Here is a 24,956-nt window from a genome sequence, read left to right as displayed (position 1 = left end):
ATAATTCCAAACTCTCAACTTCATGTAATTTTCGGCAGTTGCCGAACAGGATGAACTACGTCATTATGCTGTCTCATGGAAATAAACTAGTCTATCGTGTACGCAGTATGGTGCTGTGTTAGTATAGAAAGTCCGTCAACCATGAAAGTTGCAGATATTGCCGCATTCTTGTGATAATCAGTTAGAAATTATAAATCAGTGATTCAGTTGACTAGTTATGTGCATTTTTTATCACATTAAACGTTTTCACTATTGCAGTCGGTAGGGGGGTACAAACAAACGAGGATGTATAGTCAGACTAGAATTTTATGAATCTGCCCCAACATCGAAAAACATCGAAAATAGACGAGGATAATCCGAAAGCCCATGTCGGCTGCTTTTTGTTGTGTGTGATGGATAAGGCCCAGGTAGTTCCGGTCCGGATCACATCTGTTGCCGATATAGACCTAGCTGTGAAAGGACGATTGCATCGCTGATCAAACAAAACATGGAAGTGGTTGAGAATTACCGGAGCAACTGTAACAAATGCATACAGATAGGGAAGAAAACAGAGAAATTGGATGAAAAATATTGTGATGTTGCGTCTATTCAAGTTCCAGAATCTTTAACTGATTTGATTTCGGAATTGAACCAAATATTCGCCCTTGACAGTGTCAATGTTGAGTATGTGCAAACCCTGATGACCATGTATAAAAGTAATCCGAAAGAATGGAGGAAATTTGCGAAGTTTGATCAACACAGGTAGGTGCTGTAGGACTCCCAGATGGAATCAAGGCAAAACGAGAGAAATTTACAAGTTACAGAGAGATTCCTCCGTTCATTTGATAATGCGGGGGGGGGGGGGTTCTACTTACGGAGATTTAAAGACAATATGTTGGGTTACATTTTGTTCGGCGCAGTTGTTATTGACCAACATAATTTTGGTGTACACTCTGAAATTGTGATCTTTATTAGTTCTAATAATAATCAAAAGCAAAATACACTTTCTAGCATAATTCATGTAATTTTGTCACTTGGTCATGCTCGATTGTACCAGATTGGAGGGGTATGATACATGGCGAATCATTCCAAGCTAAATATAAAATAACAGATTTAAGAATGAGACTGAGTGAGATTTTAGCTAGACATGATATATAGTTGCATGTTTTTGGTGTATAGTTCTGATATATGCTTTATTGTTTTCAGTTGTGCTAACCATATTTCATTGATCATCACTGGTACTTCATGTAATTAATTTAAATCCATTACAAAGAAGTGATAGGTTGCACAAATTTTTTTGAAGACCAAACAGATCTATGGACTAAAAGACAAAAACCAGGACAAAGGAAATGAAAAATTAATATGTGAACTATAACAATTTCTGCTTAAAAAATCCAAACCTGAACCTTGAAATAAGCTTCACTAGAGAATCATAAACCTGGTATAATATAGGCTCTTTGTATGTAAATGTGTGACTAAGATACTTTTTTGTTTTCAGTTCGGCCTATTTGAAAGCACATACATAGTGAATTTGCAGTTGGTTTATGGTAATTGGTTAATTGGTATATTTCAGTGAATGCATTTCTTATTTCATGATTATTTCTGTGATGAAGTGTAAGTGGATGAGCAAGTTTGATATAATTACACTGACAGTACACTACTGCCTGTAGTGGAGTGATTTCTTGTATAGTCCAGTAAAGTTTACGTTCTAACTGACATGAAGTAATTAATGCAGCAAGTTAATTAGATTATTATGTTTGAAATCATTGATCTTGATTTTATATATTAGAAGCTACTGTCATATGAACAAAAACTGTTTCATTATTTTAAAATTTTTGGAAAGCTTTAAAAAACCTTGACAAGTTTTTGACATTCAAAACAGGTGATTATTCAGTCAAATTAATAATAATTAAATGTGAATTGTTTCTTTTAATTCCCCAAAACTAAATCATTAAAAGTTAACGTAAGCATCTAATAATGAATACTTTTGGTACTTTGATATGGTTTGCCATACATCATATCTGCCAAAGTGACATCATTACATGAATTGTGTTAGAAATTTGTATTAGGTACATAGTTTCTATCAAAATCACTTAAATCAAAGCTCTTTTATAAGCATCAAATATAAATCATAAATGTGATGTTTGTACCAATATACACACTGAAAATGTATAAATACTTGTATATTTGGGTTTTTGAGGACTTTAGAGCCATTTTAAATTAAGGGATGAAACCTGGTATACTTGTACATCACTACTAGGAGGTGTGTTGCATACTACATTGGGGTCATGCCTTTTAGATCCATTTCATGGCTCAGTAATTACATTTTCTGTTACTTTTTCTCTTCTGCATTATCATAGAGCCTATGGCGCAACAATACAGGTAGGTTAGTTAGTGGCAATGCAATCAGAGTAAAGTGCCTTGCCCATGGACACACCACAACAACTAAGACTGGTTGACCTGAAGGATTCGAACCTGCCCTTTATCAGCTGCAGGTTCAGCATGCTGACCACTATGCACTGCATCTCCTGTCATCCATTGGTCACCTTTCATGACACACAGAATGGTACACAGTGTAAATTCTACATACCTGAGTCCACAGTGTAACATGTCTTAAAGGTAGTGAACTTTTCTGACCTCACTATTTCAAACTTCACTGAATTTGCTTGTTGCACATGTGTATTTTCTCATGAAAAATAATTCTTTCAGATACACAAGAAATTTGGTGGATGAGGGAAATGGTAAATTCAACCTGATGCTGTTATGCTGGAATGAGAACCAGGGAAGCAGCATACATTCTCACGCCAACGCCCACTGCTTCCTGAAGGTACTGGAGGGAAGTGTGAAGGAGGAGCTATATGACTGGCCATCACAGCATCAGGACTTGACCTCTGAGCCGGGACACCATGGTTTGGAGTGCAGAAAAATATCCACATTCAACACAAATGAGGTCGCTTACATTTCTGGTAGGTAAACACTAAATTCAAATTAGGAATTTACATTTATTTCATAACATCCAGTATATTGCTCATATCTGTATATCATCTCTTTTACTGTCTTTTCCTGCACATCCATTGAGCCACTTTGGAAGATATTAAACAACTTGCTTCAACATTAGCTTGTGATCAAAGCTGATGCAGTCTTTGTCTAGTCATGTAGAAAGGAGTTTCTTAGTCTACCAGACAGTGGAGAATTCATGTTCATGCTAGATGTACTCTGGTCTTTGCATCATTGTATACAGATCATTAGAAATGTATAAATACAACTGCAGTTGTAACTTATGATATGAATTCTTATCTCTAAACAGGGATCTGTATTGTATCATTTATTTGGGATATACTGTGACATTGCCAATTTTCGTAAACTTTTCTGCAGACAATTACTCTTTTTTGGAAACAATACGACCCCTTCCTCATTAGATGAATTGAAGTAAAGAGGAACATTTTGAAGAACTATGAAGAAATTGATTCTCACAAAACTAAATATATCCATAGTATGCTGAAAGCTATGCCATAATTGGATTAGGCAAACTGGCTGAGCATTCATCACTCTATGTCAAATGACCAGTTAGTCAGTTACAACGACTTTCATTTTGATTATAATCCAGCTTTGCACTGTTATGGCTGTTAAGGATTTTAGACCCTTTTATTGATGCATGTATATATTTACAAAGTTTAAGCAGCCAGTTGTACTGCTGAGTAAAGTTAAGGTAATAAAAATGGAATTGATGCAGGATGAGTTAGTGACCTAGATCATGGTCGGGGGTATCATCATCAGGTGGAACTGGACACTTTCCAGCTTATCATCATACATGTAGGTTGGTGGGTGACTGTTTCCTGTCGTGCGCTTATCATACTCGTGTTAAATTGCTCTTTCCATCTACTGATCTATACATTGTCTGCTTGAAACCATGGGAAAATCTTTGTTGCTGTCTCCTTGTTTGTTTGTCATGTATCTAGCTATGTATGTTGTTACGCACATGCTAAAACTTTTTGATAGCTGAAATAACATGTAAGCCAATCAAACATGTGCAAATGACATCATTATAATGGTGCTATGTATAACAATCATGTAGTTGCTTAAACTTGTGCCACATGAATTTTACATATTCTTCCCTGCAGAGACATGATTGTTGAACCAAAACAAAAAAAAAAATCAAAGCTGGAGCACAACAACAAAAATAGTAAGATAAAAGAAAAACAAGGATAAGATACAACTCAACAATGAACACACAACATTAACAATATACTGCAGCTGTAGCAAGAGCAGTGCCCTATTTAAACGTATTTGCTTAATTTGCTAAAATGTGTTTAATTCATAGAAAAGTATTCATGATGACTGAGATGATGATAATGATGTTTTTTATTTTTGTTGATAATGATAATGAGAAGATCATTTATAAAAGAACTGCGCTGGACTTTGACAAAATGTCAAATATCAATTATGGTTTGCTTAAGATATTCTTCATTTTTTATTATGATTTTGTACAAGTAAAATAGGCTGTTTCTTTTGATGCTTTGTGCTTTAGACTTTCAGTGATGGATATCATTATCAGGTTGAATGTAAAACATAAATTTTATGCTTTTATAACACAAGCAACTTCCCTGTTTTCTGTTACATAACTAGTACACTACACAGACGTTCCGTTAGGAAACACTGCTAGAAGAAGAGTGGGCATCATCAAGTGTTTCTTCTTTTCTTTTTGATTAATAGAAGCAACAAAATGTGTGTGTGATAAGGATTTTTAACATAGCTTTTACAAATTTTCAGTCATATCACTATGATGTCTGCAGTGTGGCAGTTTATAGTAATGTCTAGCACTAGGGCATCATGCCGCAGACACATAGCATGATGTCCCACCCAGTCACATTATCCTGACACCAGGCCGACCAGTCCTAACACTAACCTCTTAATGCTGAGAGCCAAGTGAGGTAGCTGTTAGTACCATTTTTGTAAGTCTTTGGTATGACTCGGCCGTGGATCAAACCCACGACCTCCCGCTTCTGAGGCGGATGATCTAACCACTAGGCCACTGGAGCGGAAAGCAACAAAATAACTTGCATGTTTTGTAATAAATTTCAAAATCTTGATAATTTTGCTTCATTTTCATAGCATTACAACAGTCAGCTATTTTGGATAATGAATGAAAAAAGTGGCCATATTGAAAATACAGCATATGTCGTATTATATGGATGGCCCTTAAAGGAGCCATTTTAATGTTCTCCTTGTTAATTTTTTTTTGTGTCTCTATGACCTTAAAATAAGTAACAGAAAAGAGAAAAAAACACATAAAGGTTTTGTAAAATTCAACAAGTAATTTATTTCCCTAGAAGAAAATGAAATTGCAGTTATAAATGTTGGAGATTTTCAGTGGTAAATATGTCCCAAGAATATTATCTGTAATGAACTTACAAACCCTTTGGTGTCTTTTATTCTGTTTTTTAATATAAGGTTTCCTAAGTATGCCACATTTGCCACACCTGATTGATGAATGAGCTCAGAAAACCACTAGACTGTTGGCTAACTTGACATGTACTCAGTGATTGATCATTTGAGGTTATTGATGCAGACTCCTTTCTGAAATATATTTCATTTTGCACTGCAAAAGAATTTTGTTATAAAGATTCTCAAATAGGCACAGATAATTATTTGACAAGGGTTAATCTACAGTTTTGTGTTACTTTTGGTGAACTCCAAAGGTTTTTATATAAAATACCATTGAATTTTTATAACAAGATATAATTCCAGCAACTGGAAGAATCAAGTGTCATCCATTTAGCCATTGTCACGATTTTATAGCCCCCTTTTCAAGTCCAGAGAGGCAAGGAACGTATCTTACAGTGTAGATATACAAATGCACTAGCATATTTAGAATCATAGCCTTTGATGATCCAAATGGTAGAATGTGAGTTCTTGCTCGGTGATGTATCATTTGAGTTTATTTGGGCCAAGGTGATCTTAAGGATTATTCAGATAACGCGTCCATTTATTTACAAGATCACCTTGTAATATTTCAGATCAAGATAATTGATGATCTGTAAACTTGTGCTTATGGCCAATTAGATAAACCTCACCATATATATAAAGCTCAATGGCATTGGCATGCAGCAAATGCAAAAGTGTATGCCTCAGAAGATATTAACCCTGTGGCAGAACATGACACAATGAATACTGTAAAACACATGTGCTAGTGTTACATACTTTTCCAGGCATTTGGCTATATCTTAAATGTGGCATTGGAGATAAATCACTTAATCAACTTGGCTGGCCATGTGGATCTGTTTCTGGATATTATCTGGTGTGTAAAACATGGGCACCTGTGATTGCACAAACAGATACAGAAATAAACAAGCTGGCTAGGATAAAAGCAATTACAGTTTCTGACCCTGGTAAAATATGAAAACTGAAACAAGTTATTGACAGATTTATTAATTAGAGGTTTCCCCATTGTTATGACTTGATATTGCAAAAAGCTCATCAACTGTCACGATCTGTTTCTGCATAGCAGTGAGTTGTTGCTCACTAATGTGTTTGAGAAATATTGTGACACTTCCATGCACTTGTACAAGCTCGTTCCTGCATATTACTTCTCATGAGGGGGTATGACTTGGGATTGGTTGTTATCGTAAACCAAACTTGAGATGGAATAGCTCAGTGACATCGATATGCATCAGTTGAGTGAAGTCATTGAGGCGGGATTTCTATAGTGAGTCACAGATATGCAGGCTCCAACAACCCAAACATGGACGGGTATGACCCTGCTGCCCTCAACAGTTCCATCATCCATCTCTATACTAATAACCTTTATGGATTGGCAATGATACAACCATTGCGGATTGGTGGGTTTCACTGGATTGATCCCATACACATTGACATGAAGAAACAATAAACGATTACAATATCAACAGTGATCTTTGACATTGATCTGGAATACCCTGAATATTTACATGATGTACACATCAATTATCTGCCAGCTGCAGGAGCATTGTTGGTGTTTCATACATGGTTGTCTTCATATATATCACTGCTTGATCAATGATGAGTCTGGATGTAATATACACTAAATGCACCAAACTAAAACCAAGTCTTAATTAAGACCCAACTCAACCATATATTACAAGTGCAAAACCTGCAGCTCATAACAGTTAACATTATGGATGCAAATGAAAATAATCTTGTAGTGTACGATGATGTGATGCTTGAAAACTAAGTTAATCCCACACAAATATTCAATGAGGCCGACATAAAAACACAGACGTGATCTATTTAACTTAACTGTATGCACTTGTGCCTAAAGTAATTTATGACAGCTGTAACAAGTTAATGATATTTTGTGGCAGTGACACACATGGTCTTGGAGATGTTCTTTGGGCCTGGTGTGACACTAATCACATAGATGAATTTCATGACATGTTTGCTTGGATTACAAAGTTTTTGCTCATCTGATTTAACTGGAATTTGTATGGGTGCTTAGATGAGATCATGGGTACTTTTGCTACTGAATGACTTTGGAGTGGACAAATTATGATAAAAGTTTATCTTAGAGTAGCCAGATGTAGATATATAAATGCAGTAATAATTAAAATACCTCCAGCATGCACAATCAGCAATCAAAATTTTTGCATCCTTTGATAAGAGCAAAATAATTAGAACTTTTGACTATTTTCATACTGCCATTTTGTTACATCATCATCATCACTTTCCTTGAAGCAGCTTTATGTAATTTTAGCAAAGTTAGGAGCAACAACATATATCATTATGAACTGATAAAAAAAAACAAAATAACATAATCAAAGGCCAGAAAAATGTACCTTTAAAAGTTTGCAACTGTAGGACCCAGAAATACTGATGATGCATATAACTAATGTCCACCAAACCATGTACTATTTATTGCCCTGTAGAATTACAGCAAAGACACCAGGAAGAAAATAATAACCCACAGATAATAAAAACCGAAGCAGGTCATTCTGTTCCCATGTAGTTTTGCACCCAAATGAGTCGTTTCATACTTGTTGTTATAGTCATTTTGTACCCAAAACTAGAGTCGTTCATTGCACACATTTAAGTACAAATATAACCACCAAGATTATATAAAGATATATTTTCTACATTATTTGAGACTCTTGCATACTCAATTTCAGGCATTGCCTGGTGACAGATATATGCCATATTACCCGGGGTGCATTATAGATGTTTTATTGCTGGCAGAATCCAAGCATGCCTAAGTTTATTCAGCTATTTAAAACATTAAATATATTGGGTTAAAATACAGAAGTAAATATATGTAAAAATGCAGAAGTAAATATACGTAAAATGCAGTGCCAGGTTAAATTTACCCCCACCCACCTCCACCCCATGTGAAAGTATTTATGTGCATAATATTTAAGAGGATAGCAAACTAAAACATTATGCCAAACAATGAAAATAAATTTTCATTTGCCAGTTTCAGTTATTTCAGATGAGAATTTCAGTTATGCCACTAACTTGTGAGCTTCTTGTGATCGGTGAAATTGTACAGAACTTTTGCACGAGTATGTTTTTGCGGCCGGCATTCTCCAGAAAAATGGCTTGTCAGTCCGGATAGTATACATTGGTCTACAGTTTGAGTACCAAGGAGTAACAGCTGACAAAAGTTGAAATTAACACCAGTATTGGTCATTGGAGGTGACAAACTTAAAAATTAAGCAACACTGGTTTATCTGTTTTCAACCCATCATTAAATTATTAAAAGACTGCAGGATTTCTAGTTGCTTTTAGTGGCCAAACATTCGTAATTGTGTCTGCCATGTTAGTCATTTCTGAACAAAACCAAGAAAACTTGGCAATGTTTGTTGATTTGAATGACTGCAAAAGAAATGACTTATTCAATTATCTGGTCAAAGTTTTCTTTTTCTTTTTACTTTCAGCGTGAATTTTATATATTTTTTTTATGGCAGGAACAGTTTATTAGACAAAAGATATGTTTGTAATTAGAGCGGGAGCAGTAAATGTGCAGTATGGTATATTCAACCAAGTACAATAATGGGTACAAAATGACCATCACCTTGGGTACGAAGCAAGCAATTTCTACTGGGTATGAAACAACTTTGGTACAGATAGACCATAAAACTAATAAAACATGCTAAAACATTTTTATTACACAGATGCAGCCTGTCATAAAGGTTCATATTTTGAAATTGAGTCATACTGTCAGCGTACTGAATTTCGCTTTCCACAGTGTTACATGTGGAATCCATTGGTTTACATGGGGACCTGTTATTGTGGCTCTCAATCGTTCTTTACACTTCATATTTGGAACAGATTATACTGCCTTAAATCATTAAAACATGTGCAGATAATGCCATTTTACCACAAGCACTTGCACATTGTTCATGTCCATGGAGTTCCAAAAGTTGTTTATTTGCGGAACCAAATGCGTTACACAATCAGAGGAGAGCCAGATTTGTTGAGGTAACAGAATTTTCGTCTGAATCAAAGGTAACAAAGTTAAAATAGACCATTTGTTGTAGTATTTTAATGTTAGAATTGCTGTTTTTGAAGAAGGACTGTCGATTTATGTAGGCTTGGTTGAATTGGTAAAAATAGCAGGAAAATGGCTGCTTCATTTCCTGACCAACATACCATATAACTATGTTTACATCATGAGAGCTGCATTTAACTTATGATTTAGTAATGGCTTTGGTACTACAGAGATCTCGGAAACACATAATTACACATATTTGGATGCCAGTTTTTTATCTGGGACGCAGAAAATCACTGAGGCAGGAGTCCTCCATACGCATGTAATTAGTGTGCGGCAAAATTCAAAGACTTGCCAGTCCTGCTTCAGCCACCTGCTTTGTGGGAAAATGTGTTGATCAGTTTGCTGTGCTGATATTTACAATGACAGAATTTAGTGACTGAAAGACCCCTTGATGTTCATACATGTTGCCATTTTATAAGAGTACATAGAAAAGAACGCGATGCAATAGCTGGGCGGCAAGTTCAAAGGCTTTGACTGGCGTCCAGGTGGGAAAATGTACTGATATTTACAGTGATTGAATTCAGAGACAGAAAGATCCAGAGATGTACATGTGGTCATTTATAAAAGTACATCAAATAAACAACTTTAGCTTTTGTTATTGTGTTCATTTCTGAATGTAACAGAGTAAGCAGTGCATGTGACCTCAGAATCAAGACATGTTGAGACTTGGACAAAATGCCATTCGTAAGTGGGTGACAAGTCGCCTAAAAATGCAAACTTCGCCTTCTTCTGTTAGGAAAGCAAAAACAACTTCGACCTGTAATTATTTAAGAGGTACATTGACTGACCATACCATGTTTTTTTTTAAATGCCCCTCGCCTTAGCCCAGTTAGTTATCATGTTGTAGCGAAATGTATTCATCAAGGCGTCAGTAGCTAGGCCTATTTTTTATATCAATTACATTGACAAACAAACTCTTGCCCATTCACAAGCATTATGTTTTGATAGCTGATTGACCATTAACCCTTTTCTGAGTAAGGTAGCAACTATCGATTTCCTGCATGCTATCCTTTGATGATAAAACAAACAAACTTGTGTTTTAAGATCAGAATCGGTGATCTGGATATATATTAACTGCCTCTTATACACTATTTCATGATAAAATTTGTTTGAAACTGTAAGTGAACCAGTAGGCCTAACGGGAAATAATGGCGGACTCTGCTAAGTCTGGGATGTATCAGTTTATTAGATTGTCTGTTTTCTTAAATCATTGGGCAAATATATTTCAGAAAAATATACAAATCATTGACACCAAAGCCTAGGTATTATTTTATTAAAGATTTAACTTTAAAATGCAAATTATGTCGGTCAGAAACATATGGGACAATGCTATGTTGTGGAATTCGCGAGATGCACTTTAAGGTCTAAGCTGTTTTCTGACTTGACACGCATTTGCGAAAATATGGGAAAAAAACCCAGCAAATCAGATGCTATTTATTTGCCTAAAATTACCACAAGTACGTATACAAATAAATAAACCATAAATTTGTGATCCTGTCAATGGACTGTTGTAATGAAGCTATATTATAGTGAGTGATTACATTATGAAAACCTCTCCATCTAAAAATAGATGCACTCACGTCTGTGTTGATTCTGTAGGAAAGAAGGGACTGCAACTTTTAATGGTGGTACTCCTATTTTCGCCAAAATGGGAGTCCTGGACTCCTAGTTCTAAAATCCTAGCGAGACCTCTGGTACTGTACTTATACATAATGTAGCAAAATTTAACCAAGTGCAGCAAGTACTATGTTGCTCTGACTATATCTTCTGGATTATTGTTTTGGTTACGCTAATAACTAAGACACAGAGAGTCATTACCTTTGTCATCTCGTTATTTGCAGAACTGTTTGACATAAATACATATTTTCTCTCCACCCATTTATTTATTTTGCTTCAAGTTACGTTTTTTTATGAAGTTATGGATTTTCCAACATCACATGTAATGTTTTATTTTAATTTATTTGAATATTCATTGATTATTTGCCACATTATTTGGTATTTGGTATCCAATTATGTGTGTAACAAATGTAGTTTTTAAACAAAGTTTGGTTAATTAACATTAATATTGTTTTTCCACGTGTGTATACCCGACCATTGAATACTGGGAAATAGCACAGATCAGATTAAATAAGAAAACATTTTCAGAATTTTTTAGTAAAAAAAAAGTTAATCTTGTTTATGTTCTGCAGATAATGGTGTCCAAGTTTCACAAAAAGGTTCAATTAAAAATGCTGTGAAATGAAATATTCTGTAATATTATTCTTTTTTGTACCTATATCCACTTGTAATTTGTGCAAAGAGAGGATACCAAGTTATATGCACAATTTTATCAGTGTGTTTTTCTTGTCACGTTCTAGTCAAAATATGCTCTATGAGGTCAGCGAAATAAATATTCACTAAATATAAGCTCAAAGGTATGCAACCAGTGCATAAAAAATGTTTACTTATATTTAATTTTTGGCATATATGTAATACTTTTGGGACCTATGATCTTGGCCAAGCACAGGGGTAAATATCATGCAGGTCTGGACTTGTTCGCATTTCACACATCATTTTAATAATCATTACAATCATATTCAGTATCTGACAGTGATGTCATTAAAGAATATGGGAATCAATGCCATGAAGCTGCTTATGAACATAAGGAATTTATTCAAAATGTTATGGAAGGCTGCAAAGAGTCCAGGATATGTTATATTCATAAAAGGCTATGCAAGAGGATTATACAATGGGCTTTGAACAAAATTGTACAGTTTTGTACTTGCAAAGGGTTTTTTGATTTTTGTAGAAAATGAATTTCACTGGTCCTCTTGGTAATATAAAATAGACCTTTTATATTTTAGGTACTGTTAAAATGACTTTTAATTCTCTTTATTTTGGTGTTTGTTGATGGGTGTAATTTGGGAGTGCCTTAAGATGTGAATTATCTGGGAAGGCTACAGTTTCTCTTGTTCATTACTAGTTGCTAACTTGGTTTAGTTTTTTTCCTGTTTAATAATTCATTGATTGCACTTTCAGAAGTTCGTGTTATACTTGTCCATTTTGGCAAAATTAATTTTTCTATTTCATTAACTGTTAAAGTTAGTGTACTTCGGAATAGTCCAAGTTTGTTTCTTGGGTGTTTGGGATCAGCCATATCAATTAGCTTTATGCAGCTCATTGTTTCCCTAATAGAACATGTACAAAAATTGCATGAGTGTAACTTAAAAGGATACCAATATTCTCTCAATTGTGCTCGTTATATGTGTACACAACTTCTCCTTGAACCTGTCCCTCTTTCATAAGTATTTAATAACTGTAGAGTGAAACCTAAGGCAGATAAAATCCATTAAAGTGACAAGTTAATTAAAAGATAACACTTACTTGTACTGTCTATGAATTGCAGAGTTAATACTTATCCTGCAATATATTGTAAAGTTAGCTGCAGTAACACTTGCTCAGTAGATTAACTAACAGCCAAAAGCCTAAACACAAGTCACCCATGATATGAACAGTAAATACATGTATATCGACTTGATAAATAAAAGGATGTGCTATGGTATACAGATGATGAGAGCTCTAAGCATGGCATGTTCAGCCTTCTTTTGCAGGTATGATTAATAGTAACTCTGGTAATGCAACAAAATACAGACCTTTGTATTAACTAAAAAATTTACTAATCTAGTCACCACGTGTTTTAGCCATATATGCTTTCTTTAGGCCAGGCCCCAAAAATTAAGATAGTTTCTATCCATGGTACTATGACACCGCAGTTGCATATCCCTCTGTTATCGTACCTTGTTTCCTAGCTCTGGCATATTTATTAGGCGTGAAACAATTAATCAGCATATAATTGATACTTTTTCCCCATAAATATCCATGTCAATACAAGAGGCGAAGAATTGATACAAAATGATACTCACTCTCTACACGTTATTTCAATCTTCAGCAGCATGAATAATATTCTAGTCATTTGCCTTTTCATTTTTTTGAAGTGAGCATCCATTTGAGATGGCCATAGCAGGAAACAAGCATTCATTTCTGTCATTAAAAAAGAAAATAATCGACAGCACCTATTCATCTTCTGCGAATATTTGATCCCTTCAGCACAGCCAGCCACTGGTTACGTGTCATCATAAAGAACTCATTTAAGACTTGTTCCCCATGTACGACTTTAGTATTTTACTGATTACTTAATAACCACATTACATGAAGTTACAGTGTTGCTTTATATCAAGTCTGCTTGCATCTAATTTGATTGCTATGCCTCCAGTGTGTCACACTGACAAATATGTAGCATCTAATTTGATGGCAATGCCTCCAGTGTGTCATGCTGACAAATATGTAACATCTAATTTGATGGCTATGCTTCCAGTGTGTCACACTGACAATTATGTAACATCTTATTCTGATTGGTGATGGCTATTGTTTGTTTAAGTCCTGTTTCAAACAGTACCCACTCGTCAGAAACTACTGGTGTATTCACTGCATGACATACTGGAAATATTGACGTCCAAGCTAGAAAAAGCAACAGAAAAAGTTTGTGCAAAAGTGGCTATTAAATCGTACATGGGAAACAAGTTTGTTATGTCTCATTTTACGCTAATATACCAGTATGTTATCAATGACTGAACATGCTGACAGGATAAAAAAATGAGCACAGAATTGACAAAGAGAGGTATATTCCAAATGGCACAAGTTATAGTTTGTTAATTTGTATAAGAGGTTTGGGTGTTGTCAGCAATTTCTTTTTTTTTCACTGCAGAAGTTTTTTTTGCATCTGCAAGAAGTACAATGTGAGGGATTTTGTTATTTATTTAGTCATCTCTACCCCCACACTCAGACTTATTCTAGATAAGATTTACTTTGCATGAGGAAACTGCACTGTTTCTTATGCTTTCAGGATATCAAAGGATTGAAATCAGATTTAAATGAAGACCTGAAGTTTGTAATAAAATGTTTCAAAAACATTTGTGCAGTGCAGAATAAAGGTCATGGTGGCAAAGTTGAGTCTGGCCCTGATCAAATTGAGCAGCCTGAATAGGACTAAAATGTTGAATAAATATCACTGACACCCAAGATTGACAGTCTGTTTGAAAGTACTTTTTCTATATCTTGTCAAGGACAAGTATGGCATATGATAAGACTGCAGCTCACTTGAAATACAACCATTACATCAACACATTTACATACCCTGTAAAGATGAAACGGACATAAAATTTGATATACACATCTTTACATGGCAGGGGTATATGGTTTTACACCTAGTATTAACTACTGTATACCTCCAGCTATTAATCCTCACATGCCTCTACAAAACGCAATTTATGCAGGCACACGTAACTTAATAGTTAGTGTCTTATTTTTTTTGGTAACAAGCACTGATAATCCTTGACATTATACTATATATGTTACCTCTTCATTGTTCTGTTGTGAGACATTTGAATATATAGTCAAAATACCTTTTGTAATATTTCTGGTAACATTTTGCTCCCCTTTAAAAAGAAATAAATTATTTATTCATATGAATTTTTTTCTTTATTTGCTGAATATGATACCATAGAAAGAATATGTGCATGCATAAGATGTGAATCTACACGTTTTCCTAAACAACACATGGAAAACTAAACGTGAGGCATTTATCCAACATTGACATTAGAGTCAACATATTCAAAATTTGGAGAAATAATTTAATTGGTGGACAATACCTGTATTATTTGGTTTTACATATACATGTAACATTAATTTTATCCTGAAAAGTAGCAGATAATTTTGTCAGTGTAAAGTGTGTGCATTTGAATTTTCATCTGATATAATAATAATGACTTTATTTAAAGAAGCTCATTTGGTCAGCTGACATGTCTTCCTTGAGGCCTTTCTACATTGACATTTGTACAAATATATATATATATATATATATATATATATATATATATATATATATATATATATATATATATATATATATATATACACAAAGCACAATTTTTACAAGATGATGTGTCTTTAGACAACAATTGCTGTTAAAAATTCGACAGTTGATCTATGGTACAATGCTTCATGTTTGAGTATATACAAGATGCATACAAATAGTAGTAGCAAACATAGCTAAAACATTATGGGTGAGTACAATGTTGTAAAAAGTAGTAGTACTGAATTAAACAAAATCATACAAATGATTTTTCTGTAGAATGATGTTGACTAAGAAGCTTTTTAAAAGCTTAGCATGTGTCAGCTGACTTTAAATAAGGTGCTATGGAATTTCATAGTTTGGCTCCAGAAAAAGCAAAACTCTTCTTATAAAATTCTGAATTTAGTTTAGGTAAGTATAAATTGTTGTTTGAGATGGATCTTAGTTCATACACATGTACATTATTAACAAATTTTAAAATACATTTAAGATAATCAAAAGCAAAACCATGTAAGGATTTATAGACTAGTAAACCTTTCTGAAATTTGAGTTCGCTGCAGAAACGGAAGTCATGTTAGGGTTTGAAAAAGATTTGTTGATGGTGTATCTAAATCAACATCAAGAATAACTCTAGCTGTTCTTTTTTGAATTTCAGTAATATTTCCTGATTTTCTGTGCCACTATTACCGCCAGACAAAAAAAACCCTCAATATTATAGGTGTGGCATGATATATGCATCGTAGAACATCTTTCTGTGTTCTTGAGGGAGATAAGATTTTATTCTGTTCAAGAGATACAACAGTGAATTAACTTTTTTAATGATTTTATCAACTTGTATTTTCCGGCACAAGATATTGTCTTCTATGATGCCATGTAGCTTTTTTTTCAGAATGTTGTATATCCATTAATTTTGAAATCATTTTTCTCAACTTTTACTCTTGCTTGACTACCTATGATCATGGCTTTTGATTTGGCTACATTTATTTTCATACCATTTTGTTTCTTCCAGTTATTTATTTTTACAGAATTTTTATTTAATTTAGTGCTAATCTCATTGTATGTTGATGCAGTGTTATATAATTTTGTATCATCTGCAGATAGTTTGGTGGTGGATAACTCAGTGTGATATGGTATATCATTGATATAAATGTATTGTACTGGCCAAGGACTGACTAGAATTTTGCAACTGATTGGAAAATTTTGCTCCAAAATTGTCCTGTGTCTTGGTTTGAGAGTAAACATTTGTCTGTTCATAAGAGTACAACTATCAGCTATATGTAGGAAATGTCACATACTGGAAATTTAAAGCTGATATTGCAAAAAAATCGCATATATCGAGTATGATTTTATTTCTTGGCAAAGACTTCATTTCATTTTTAAAAAGCTAAATATGTATCAGATGAACTTAATTTATGTCTGCTTTAGATTTCAGTTGTATATCATATTTACAGTTTATGTAAATTTTGATGTCTTTTAATTTACATTTTTAGAAATGGGAATACCAATATCAAAAGTGTTTTCATTTCTTTAGGTTTTTAGTTTAGCTTGCAGTAGTTGCTACAGCATCTTTGTTACACAAATATTCCAGCATTAAGAGATTCTTATGTAAAAAGTATCGCATATAATTTTTTCTCCCCAAAGTTCATGTGTCTATGTTAGAGTTTCTTCAATTATTATGCATTCTTTAGGTGTTAAATATACATCCTTTAAACTAAAAAAGAATGTAGTTATATCATTCTTGGTGTTCGAACAAATTAGAAACCAGTAGAAAATGCAGTGTCAGCATGGTCATCAGTGTGTACATAGTCTGTTCATAAAACTGCATAAAATGTTAATTTGTGGCCAGAAAAAAGCAAGGATTTTCTTTAAACGTATTGAAATACATATATAGTAAATATGACACTATTTATTAAATTACATGCACCTGCATCAGTTACCTTTTGCAAGGGTACTATGTGGTACATGTATTAATAGCTGGAGTTATATGGTGGTTAATACATACCAGAGCCAGGAGCTACGGAATATTGATAGAGGGCAATTCAAGAACTTGTTGTATTAATTCAGCTCCAGTAGTAAACTTAAGGAAACAACATGATATTAAAAATTAAATAACTTTAAATTTCAAAATGCTCCTTCCTGATCTTTTTTTTAAAATTTCAAAATGCTCCATCCTGATCAAAATCATGTTTATATGTATAGACGTATCCTTGGTGCAAGACTCTCAGTAGAGAAAACCATATGAGCAGCTGCATTTCTTGATCAACGTGTATGTGTTTGAAATGTGTTTTCAATTTCAATTTCAATCTCTCAAGTTGGGTGCTAGTTTTAGTAATGAATTTTCCAAACTCAGTTATGTAAAAGGACTGAAATTCCATCAATAACACTTTGTCTCCACTTTTACAGTTACATCTTGGATAAACTGTGAAAAGATTCTTTTACTAAAATCTTATTTTTTATTATCAACCAATCCTGGCCAGCTTAACCCCCATATATACTCTATTTTATGTTCACCCATATCAAGACTGGTTCCATTCTTCATGTTATTAGTACCATGTGTCCTATATCTAATATTGATTTACCTGACAAACCCATATATGATTACAGAATGCATATGTAAACAAAAAATCACGTAGTTCTGCTTTTGAGAGATTACACTGTCTAGTGAATATTTAATTATATTGCAAGTTCATGCATGATACGGTTGATATCGGTGGTGATTTTCAGACATTTAAGTATCGGTGTTTCATTTCAGAAAATCAGAAGCAAATATTGAAATAAATCTGTTGAATCTGTAGTTATCTTGTTTGCTATCACCAATATTTTCCTCCAGTTTAATATTGGAAATATTGGCCTTGTCATAGTTTTCAATCAGCGAGTATTAAGTCAATGTGACTATGTGAAAAAGATTTAGATGACAAGTTTATTTAAAATTTCTCCAACTCATAGAATTCAAACTAAAGTAAGGTATGCATTAGCCAGGTAAAATACAAGATATAAAAATTCCAAAACATTCACTGAAAAGATGATAGTACAATGCAGACTACAAAAGTTGAGGCAGCAGACCTTCAGAGTTATTTAAATTATTTCATATTTTTTTAATGCCAGTACTTGTGCATTACAAATTTAAGTTCTACCAGTTATTCTTCATTGGCACTTTGAGTTTTATGTGTGCCCCGAAAGTTTGAGGACATGTGTGCATAATGTCCCCTCCCAATGGTATTCAGGGTTCAACACTGGGACCTGGATATGTTTCAATTTAATGATGGTGATGGTGGTACCTGCAAACACATGTAGTCTGTACTACCAAAGGAAGTCCAAATCAGATTAGATCTGTCAACTGTGTTTGCCATTAATACTTTCTTTACTACAGTGGCAGTTTAAGCATATCATTGATAAAACAAGCAAATGAACAAACAAAATTTATGTACCAGTACAGGTTGAAATTTACTAACAGTTAATTTGTGCAAGGTCCTACGTATTTAAATATGACTGTTGCATGTGTACTTATGCTTCTGAATCCCATTCATTGCACTCCTGAATCCCATCCATTGTATATGAACAAATTTTGAAATAAATCCATAAACATCATCAACAGAGAGTAACTGCAGTGTTCATAGTCAAATCACACCATCCTCAAGCTTTCCCTGGAAATGCATGTTACCCTTGTCCACTTCTCTGTCCATTTCTTCAGTAAAGGTTTGCGTTGAGGCCTGTTTTAAGCCACAGAATTGAGGCATCTGTGTTCACATTTCTTGTCTTTTCCTTGCTTTGCATTCAGGGAGGGAAATATATTTTAGTATCAATTTGCATGAACTTTTAATTTGTTACTTTTCAGATAGCATTGGCTTGCACAGAATTGAGAATCCCAGTCATACAGAGAAGACAGTGACCTTGCACCTGTATTCACCTCCTTTCCAAGAGTGCTACTGCTTTGACAAAATGACTGGCCACAGTACTGTATCCAAGATGACCTTCTGGAGCAAGTTTGGCAAGAGAACACCATTTGTATGTTTATGGACTTTTTCCTAATTCAAAATGTTCTCATGTTCTTTTTCTTTAGACTGTTCTTAGCACCTGTGCTGACTTATCAGGGTAGTCACTTGTTCTCTCTAGGATTTTGAACACAAAGAAGTCCAGGGGTAAATTTCTCCCCAGACTGACCAGACTGAGAGTCAAGCATATGAAAAATAGACTAAAACTGGAAAACATAGGTTCAAGGACCAGACAAGGCTAGTCCTTGAACCACATACTATAATTACAGACAGACAATCTAGAAATGGTTATTTTTGGCATCAGTTTAAATTTCGCAAAATGTTTTCACAAATGGCACCAAAACTTATGGCAAAATCTACAGAAGATAGGCTCTGTTCGAAAATAGATAAAAGAAATCAATGCTTCATCAAACAGGTCAACACTGGGGCTGGAAAAATCCACCATTTTGGCACAAGTGACAAAAGCACTGAACTGTGCTGACATGTACATGTATAGAGAAATTTACAATCAGTTATGTTGATTTTGCATTGAAAATCACCAAGGTATCACTCGATTATGTGGATTGCCATGCTATTGAAGTTTGGTTTGATACAGTTGGTAACAATTCTGCTAGCAAATGCTGATGCAAACTAGATATGCATGGTTCTGATCCTGACAAACACTGGTAAAATTAGGTAATACAATAAATAACATTAAAAAAATCTTGGATGTGGTTTCACTTAACATGCTGAAATCAATTTTAAGCTGTACAGATTAGATTGTTTGGATCATTGAGTGTATATTCTACTGTTTAAACATTAAAAGTAATCATAAGACAGACAATAGCAGCTTCTGTTTTAAAACAAAACAGAAAACACTGAATTTACACTTACATATGAACCACCCATTTAGTCCTTAAGCACTAAAGGTCCAGTTATGAGATTGAATACATACTATGCCATTCCTTACTTTACATGAAAAAAACTTATCTTGTGATGAATGAAAGAATAAAAATGCTCAGTCGGAAAGAACTATTTAGCCCCATAAAATAAATGGCCAGTTCCTTACAGTATACATGCAGTAAGAATTTAGCTAGTTTATAGCTGTGTACATGTATATTCAGCCGCATGACTGGGCCATTACTGTTTAGGACTAAACACAAGGTTGTCAGTCAACCAGCAAATGTGGTTGCTGTACTAAAAATTGAAAATCATTTAAACAACCTTGCAATAAACAGCAGAATTTCACTAAATTTTATGGAAGGCATTCTAGCATGAAACTCGTTCAGACTTGTTCAAATGATGCGAATCCACAATCAAATATGGCTACATGTACTGTTTTAAAAAAAATAGAACAACCATAAAATAACTGCGCAAAAAACACCAAACATAATTTAAATGAATTTGGCAGAAAGCACTGGTACCAAGGCCATCACTAGTAAAAAAAAAAAAATTTTAATTTCTGTGGGGACAAAAACATGACAGAATTTGATTTAATAGAAAGCATACTAGCATGAATGTCTTTCAGATTTGTTCAAATGATGTTGATCAACCATTAAATGTGGCCACCATTAGTGAAAGCAGAAAACCTTTAAATGACTTCTCAAAAACTTTAGAATCTATGTACACTATTGAGAATCATTGCGGATCAATCTGCGAAAGAATCCAAGCAGACAAAGGTCAAAGGTCATGTCCATCGGTCAATTCATCCCTCAGCAATTTGCTTATGGCAAGATAACTTTACTGGATATTGCTGGATTTTTACAAACTTTCCAGCATTATGTTGATGAGACCTTGAATAATTTCGATTTCCAGCATTCCACAACATCATTTACAAGAGTTAAATTTTTATTTCAAAGGATAACTTTAACAAGGTTTATTGGATTCTAACCAAATTTGGTTTGTTGTTTTATATTGATGAGTCATCAAACCAGTTCACTTTCAAGTATTCCATGACATCCATTACATTAATTATGTCTCTTCTGCAGACTTTGGTTTGTGCAGTATTACATTACCAACAATTGTTTTATTTCATTCAGATTTGGCAGGCACCTTGATAATGATGAAGCCTCAAAATGAGTTTAATTTCCAGTATTTCACATTATCATCTAGATGGTTTATGGCTGCTAATTGCTCCTGGCTCTGTACAGTTTGAAATGGCAGGATAACTAGTCACAATCAATTCACAGTAGATGTCCTAAATAGCACCATTGGTTTCCAGTGCTATGTTTTTAATTTTGTTTGCTCTATTTCCTTCTGATTATTTAAGAGCTTGATAATTATCTCTTTCACCAAACCTAACCACTTGTCCTTTTAGATTTTCATATGCAGAGTAATTTTCTTTGGAACAGATATGCGAGGTTGTGACAGATTAATTATTGTGGGTGCAAATTTTGCAATGCATATTCAGAGTTTTTAGTTAGAATTACATGTATATGATTTTGTCTTTACATCTGGGGTACTGCTCTTGGTTGATTTGACAGGAATTGCAAGTGGGGGTGGGGGATGCATTTGTATTAGTACCTGTAGTAACTTGCTCATGAGCAAAGAGTTGCAGTCAGCATTCATAACAATGATTTTTTGATAGCACTTGTATCATCTGGTAATCTGATAGGGCAGGGGTTGAGGAATTAAGCATCTATGACCATACTTAAAGTGTAAGACAACATGGTCATGTACATGTGGGTGCATTTACAGATCTTAAAAAAATATTAATTGTTGTTCTACAATGTTGTTGTTGTTGTTCTAGGGTTTAACGCCATTTTTCAGCACAAGATAGGCTATACATGGCGGCCAGTATAACTGGTGGAGGAAGAACCCTGGAAAACCCAGGGAAGAACCACCGACTCACGAGAAGCTACTGGCAGGCTTTCCCACGTACCCACGCTAGCCAAGCCTTGGACTCGAACCCACGCAGACAGAGGTGAGATGGCAGTGATCTGGAACGGTGAGCGCTTGAGACCACTCGGCCACTCGGGGCCCCGTTCTACAATGTATACTTAACACTATTAATTCCTGATCGTTGAATGCTCTCCACCTTAGTTTTCATCACAAAACTTTGAGATGAAAATTATTGATTGCTATGGACTTTTTACAATGGTGGCCAAGTTCTTAACTGGGTCAAAACAAGAGCCTTAAACATTACGAATGTATGGTGCTTTTGTTGTAACATCATAACATGACATTCAGTCAGATTTTTATGTGAACAAACGTAATTTCTTCACCATATCCCAAAATGTCTAGGTATGTGAACATTGATTTTGCTTTATGTGTTTCTAAGTGCGTTTATATTGTGATAATTAAAGTAATATTGATTGACAAGGAATGAAGTAAACTGAATAATTGTCATTTAAAGGTATTTGTAATAAGATTTTCTGAAATGATACCCATTGCTGAAATAATTGATATGGAATGCCTTCATTGCCTGTATGACTACTACTTTAGCAAGTAACCATTAATTATATGCCAAAAGCAGCCTCTGTCAAGATTTTTTTTGTACATGTCTTAGTATGGGTCAGTCAAATTGTGAAGTCGCAGTGGTCAGAAACATTATGGCTGAGATGTCTCTATAAATATTTCATGCATATTCTTTTAAAACTTTTTACAGGGAGGTGATTGTGGCACTAGCGTTGCTGAGAATAACTGAATGTTTCCTAAAAGAATTATGCGGGCATTACCCATGGTCAGCAGATGTATCACATAGAGCAGCCATTGGATGACCTTCAGTCTGGTGTAACCGTTGCAGATTATACTTTGCAATGATTAAAATGTATCATATAACGCATTACTTACTCTTGATAACTTGTAACTTTTACTTCAGAATTAACATAACAGGTAATTGCTTTTATATTTTTTATGTGTAAATTTCTAAAGAAGCAATGTTTAATTGTGTAAAAGAGTCCTAATTAGCCTAGAGATAAGAGAGGACTTCCTGGATTCTCAATGCTTACCATTTTTTTACATTTATGTTAATGTATATACACATGGACCAAAATGATAAAGAAAAGCATGATTTTTATATTTTTAACCTTTGTGCTTATTTTTATGCAATTTTACCTTTGTCTACTTTGTAACCTGTTTTTACAATAAATATGTATTCATCTAGAATTAGAACTATTTCTATGTTTCAGTGAATAGCTGAATGAAATAAAGTGTATCTAATAATGAGTCCATCCTGTACGTACCTGCCAACCCTCCAGACAGTGTTTGGGGGTTTGCGGTGGGTGGGTTATACTCAAAAAATATGTTTTGAGGTCCCATATGGTTTCATGTGACCCCTCCTTCCCCACAAAAAACATGATAGTACAATTTAAAGTTATCTATTCATATAAGCCTGTAGAAAATGGTTGTAAATTCAAAAAGTAAAATAACATTTGCATTCAGTACAAAAATTAGCTAGTAGAGTTAGTTATATCAGATATCATCACCAAACACATAACATACTTAAGAGTGCCCATACTCACACAGATATTAAAAACAAAAATACACAGACTTCTCTGGTGGCATTGTGGTTAGAGCATCTTCCTCAGATGTGGGAGGTCTAGGGTTTGAACCCTGGCTAAGTCATACCAAAGACTTATAAAAATGGTACTAACAGCTGCCACACTTGGCGCACAGCCTTAAGAGCTTAGTGTTAGGACTGGTCAGCCTGGTGTCAGGATAATGTGACTGGGTTGGACATCATACGGCATGATGCCCCATTGCTAGACATCACTATAAATTGTTTTTCTGTAGATGTCTTTGTGATATGACTGAAAATTTTGTAAAGCTTCATTTAAAAAAAATCCAAAATCCAAATCCAAAAATACACCAAAGTTCTTGTCTTTAAAACCCCTTTGAAAGTGGATGACAGTCATTATTAGGGTTTGAAGTTAATGCAGGTGTCATATAGTGATTTCAACTTCTGTTTTTGTCAGCACAGGAAATGATCTGCAGTGGCACAATAAAATTGCAGAAAAGTACTTCTGAATCAGCTTTTTTGCATTAGTCTGTCAATGATTATTTAAACATGTTAGTTACCTTTGGAATTTACCGCTCCGGTGGCCTAGTGGTTTGAGTGTCCACCTCTGATGGGGAAGGTCATAAGTTTGATCCCCGGCCAAGTCATACCAAAGACTTACAAAAATGGTACTAACAGCTGCCTCGCTTGGCACTCAGCATTAAGAGGTTAGTGCTAGGACTGGTCGGCCTGGTGTCAGGATAATGTGACTGTGTGGGGCATCATGCTACATTTTTGCGGCATGATGCTCCAGTTCTAGACATCACTATAAACTGCCACACTGCAGAGATCATAGTGACATTACTGAAAAATTGTTAATGCTACATTAAAAATCCAAATCACACACACACACACACCCCCTTTGGAATTGAGATCTACATTTATGCATTGCAACGATACTGGGTTGCTATATAAAAAAAATATTGTTCCCAGGTACATGTGGCAAAGGATGCCTGAGCTTGCAAGGTTATCCTATGCAACATGAATGAGGGACCAATATTTTTAAATACTCAGTCAATAACCTTTTTATTATATACTTAATAATATGCATATTAATTATACTGTTATATTAAAGAAATAATACAACTGAAACAA

At 34.4% G+C, this 24,956-nt stretch overlaps 1 protein-coding gene across 1 annotated transcript; it reads left to right on the top strand.

Moving 5' to 3' along the window:
- The first annotated feature begins 223 nt into the window (after positions 1 to 223).
- Positions 224 to 24,956, top strand: LOC149794070 (cysteine dioxygenase type 1-like). The gene is made up of 4 exons (XM_089968017.1): positions 224 to 741; positions 2,689 to 2,945; positions 19,228 to 19,397; positions 22,971 to 24,956. Exons 1-4 carry the CDS (start codon positions 488 to 490, stop codon positions 23,007 to 23,009), a joined length of 720 nt encoding a protein of 239 aa, XP_089824143.1. The 5' UTR covers positions 224 to 487; the 3' UTR covers positions 23,010 to 24,956.

The sequence above is a fragment of the Sinohyriopsis cumingii genome, chromosome 8 (genome assembly GCF_028554795.1).
Source record: "Sinohyriopsis cumingii isolate HCF-2022 chromosome 8, ASM2855479v2, whole genome shotgun sequence".
Taxonomy (NCBI): Eukaryota; Metazoa; Mollusca; class Bivalvia; order Unionida; family Unionidae; genus Sinohyriopsis; species Sinohyriopsis cumingii.
The sequence above is the reverse complement of the archived record's forward strand: the minus strand, read 5'-3'. Positions and strand labels throughout refer to the sequence as shown.

What these genes read in the sequence shown, in the direction of transcription:
- LOC149794070 (XM_089968017.1), top strand. Translation starts at nt 488, where the DNA reads ATGGAAGTGGTTGAGAATTACCGGAGCAACTGTAACAAATGCATACAG. An exon ending in GCGAAGTTTGATCAACACAG is followed by an intron (nt 742 to 2,688) that starts GTAGGTGCTGTA and finishes TAATTCTTTCAG; the next exon opens with ATACACAAGAAATTTGGTGG. An exon ending in TTGGCAAGAGAACACCATTT is followed by an intron (nt 19,398 to 22,970) that starts GTATGTTTATGG and finishes AACTTTTTACAG; the next exon opens with GGAGGTGATTGTGGCACTAG.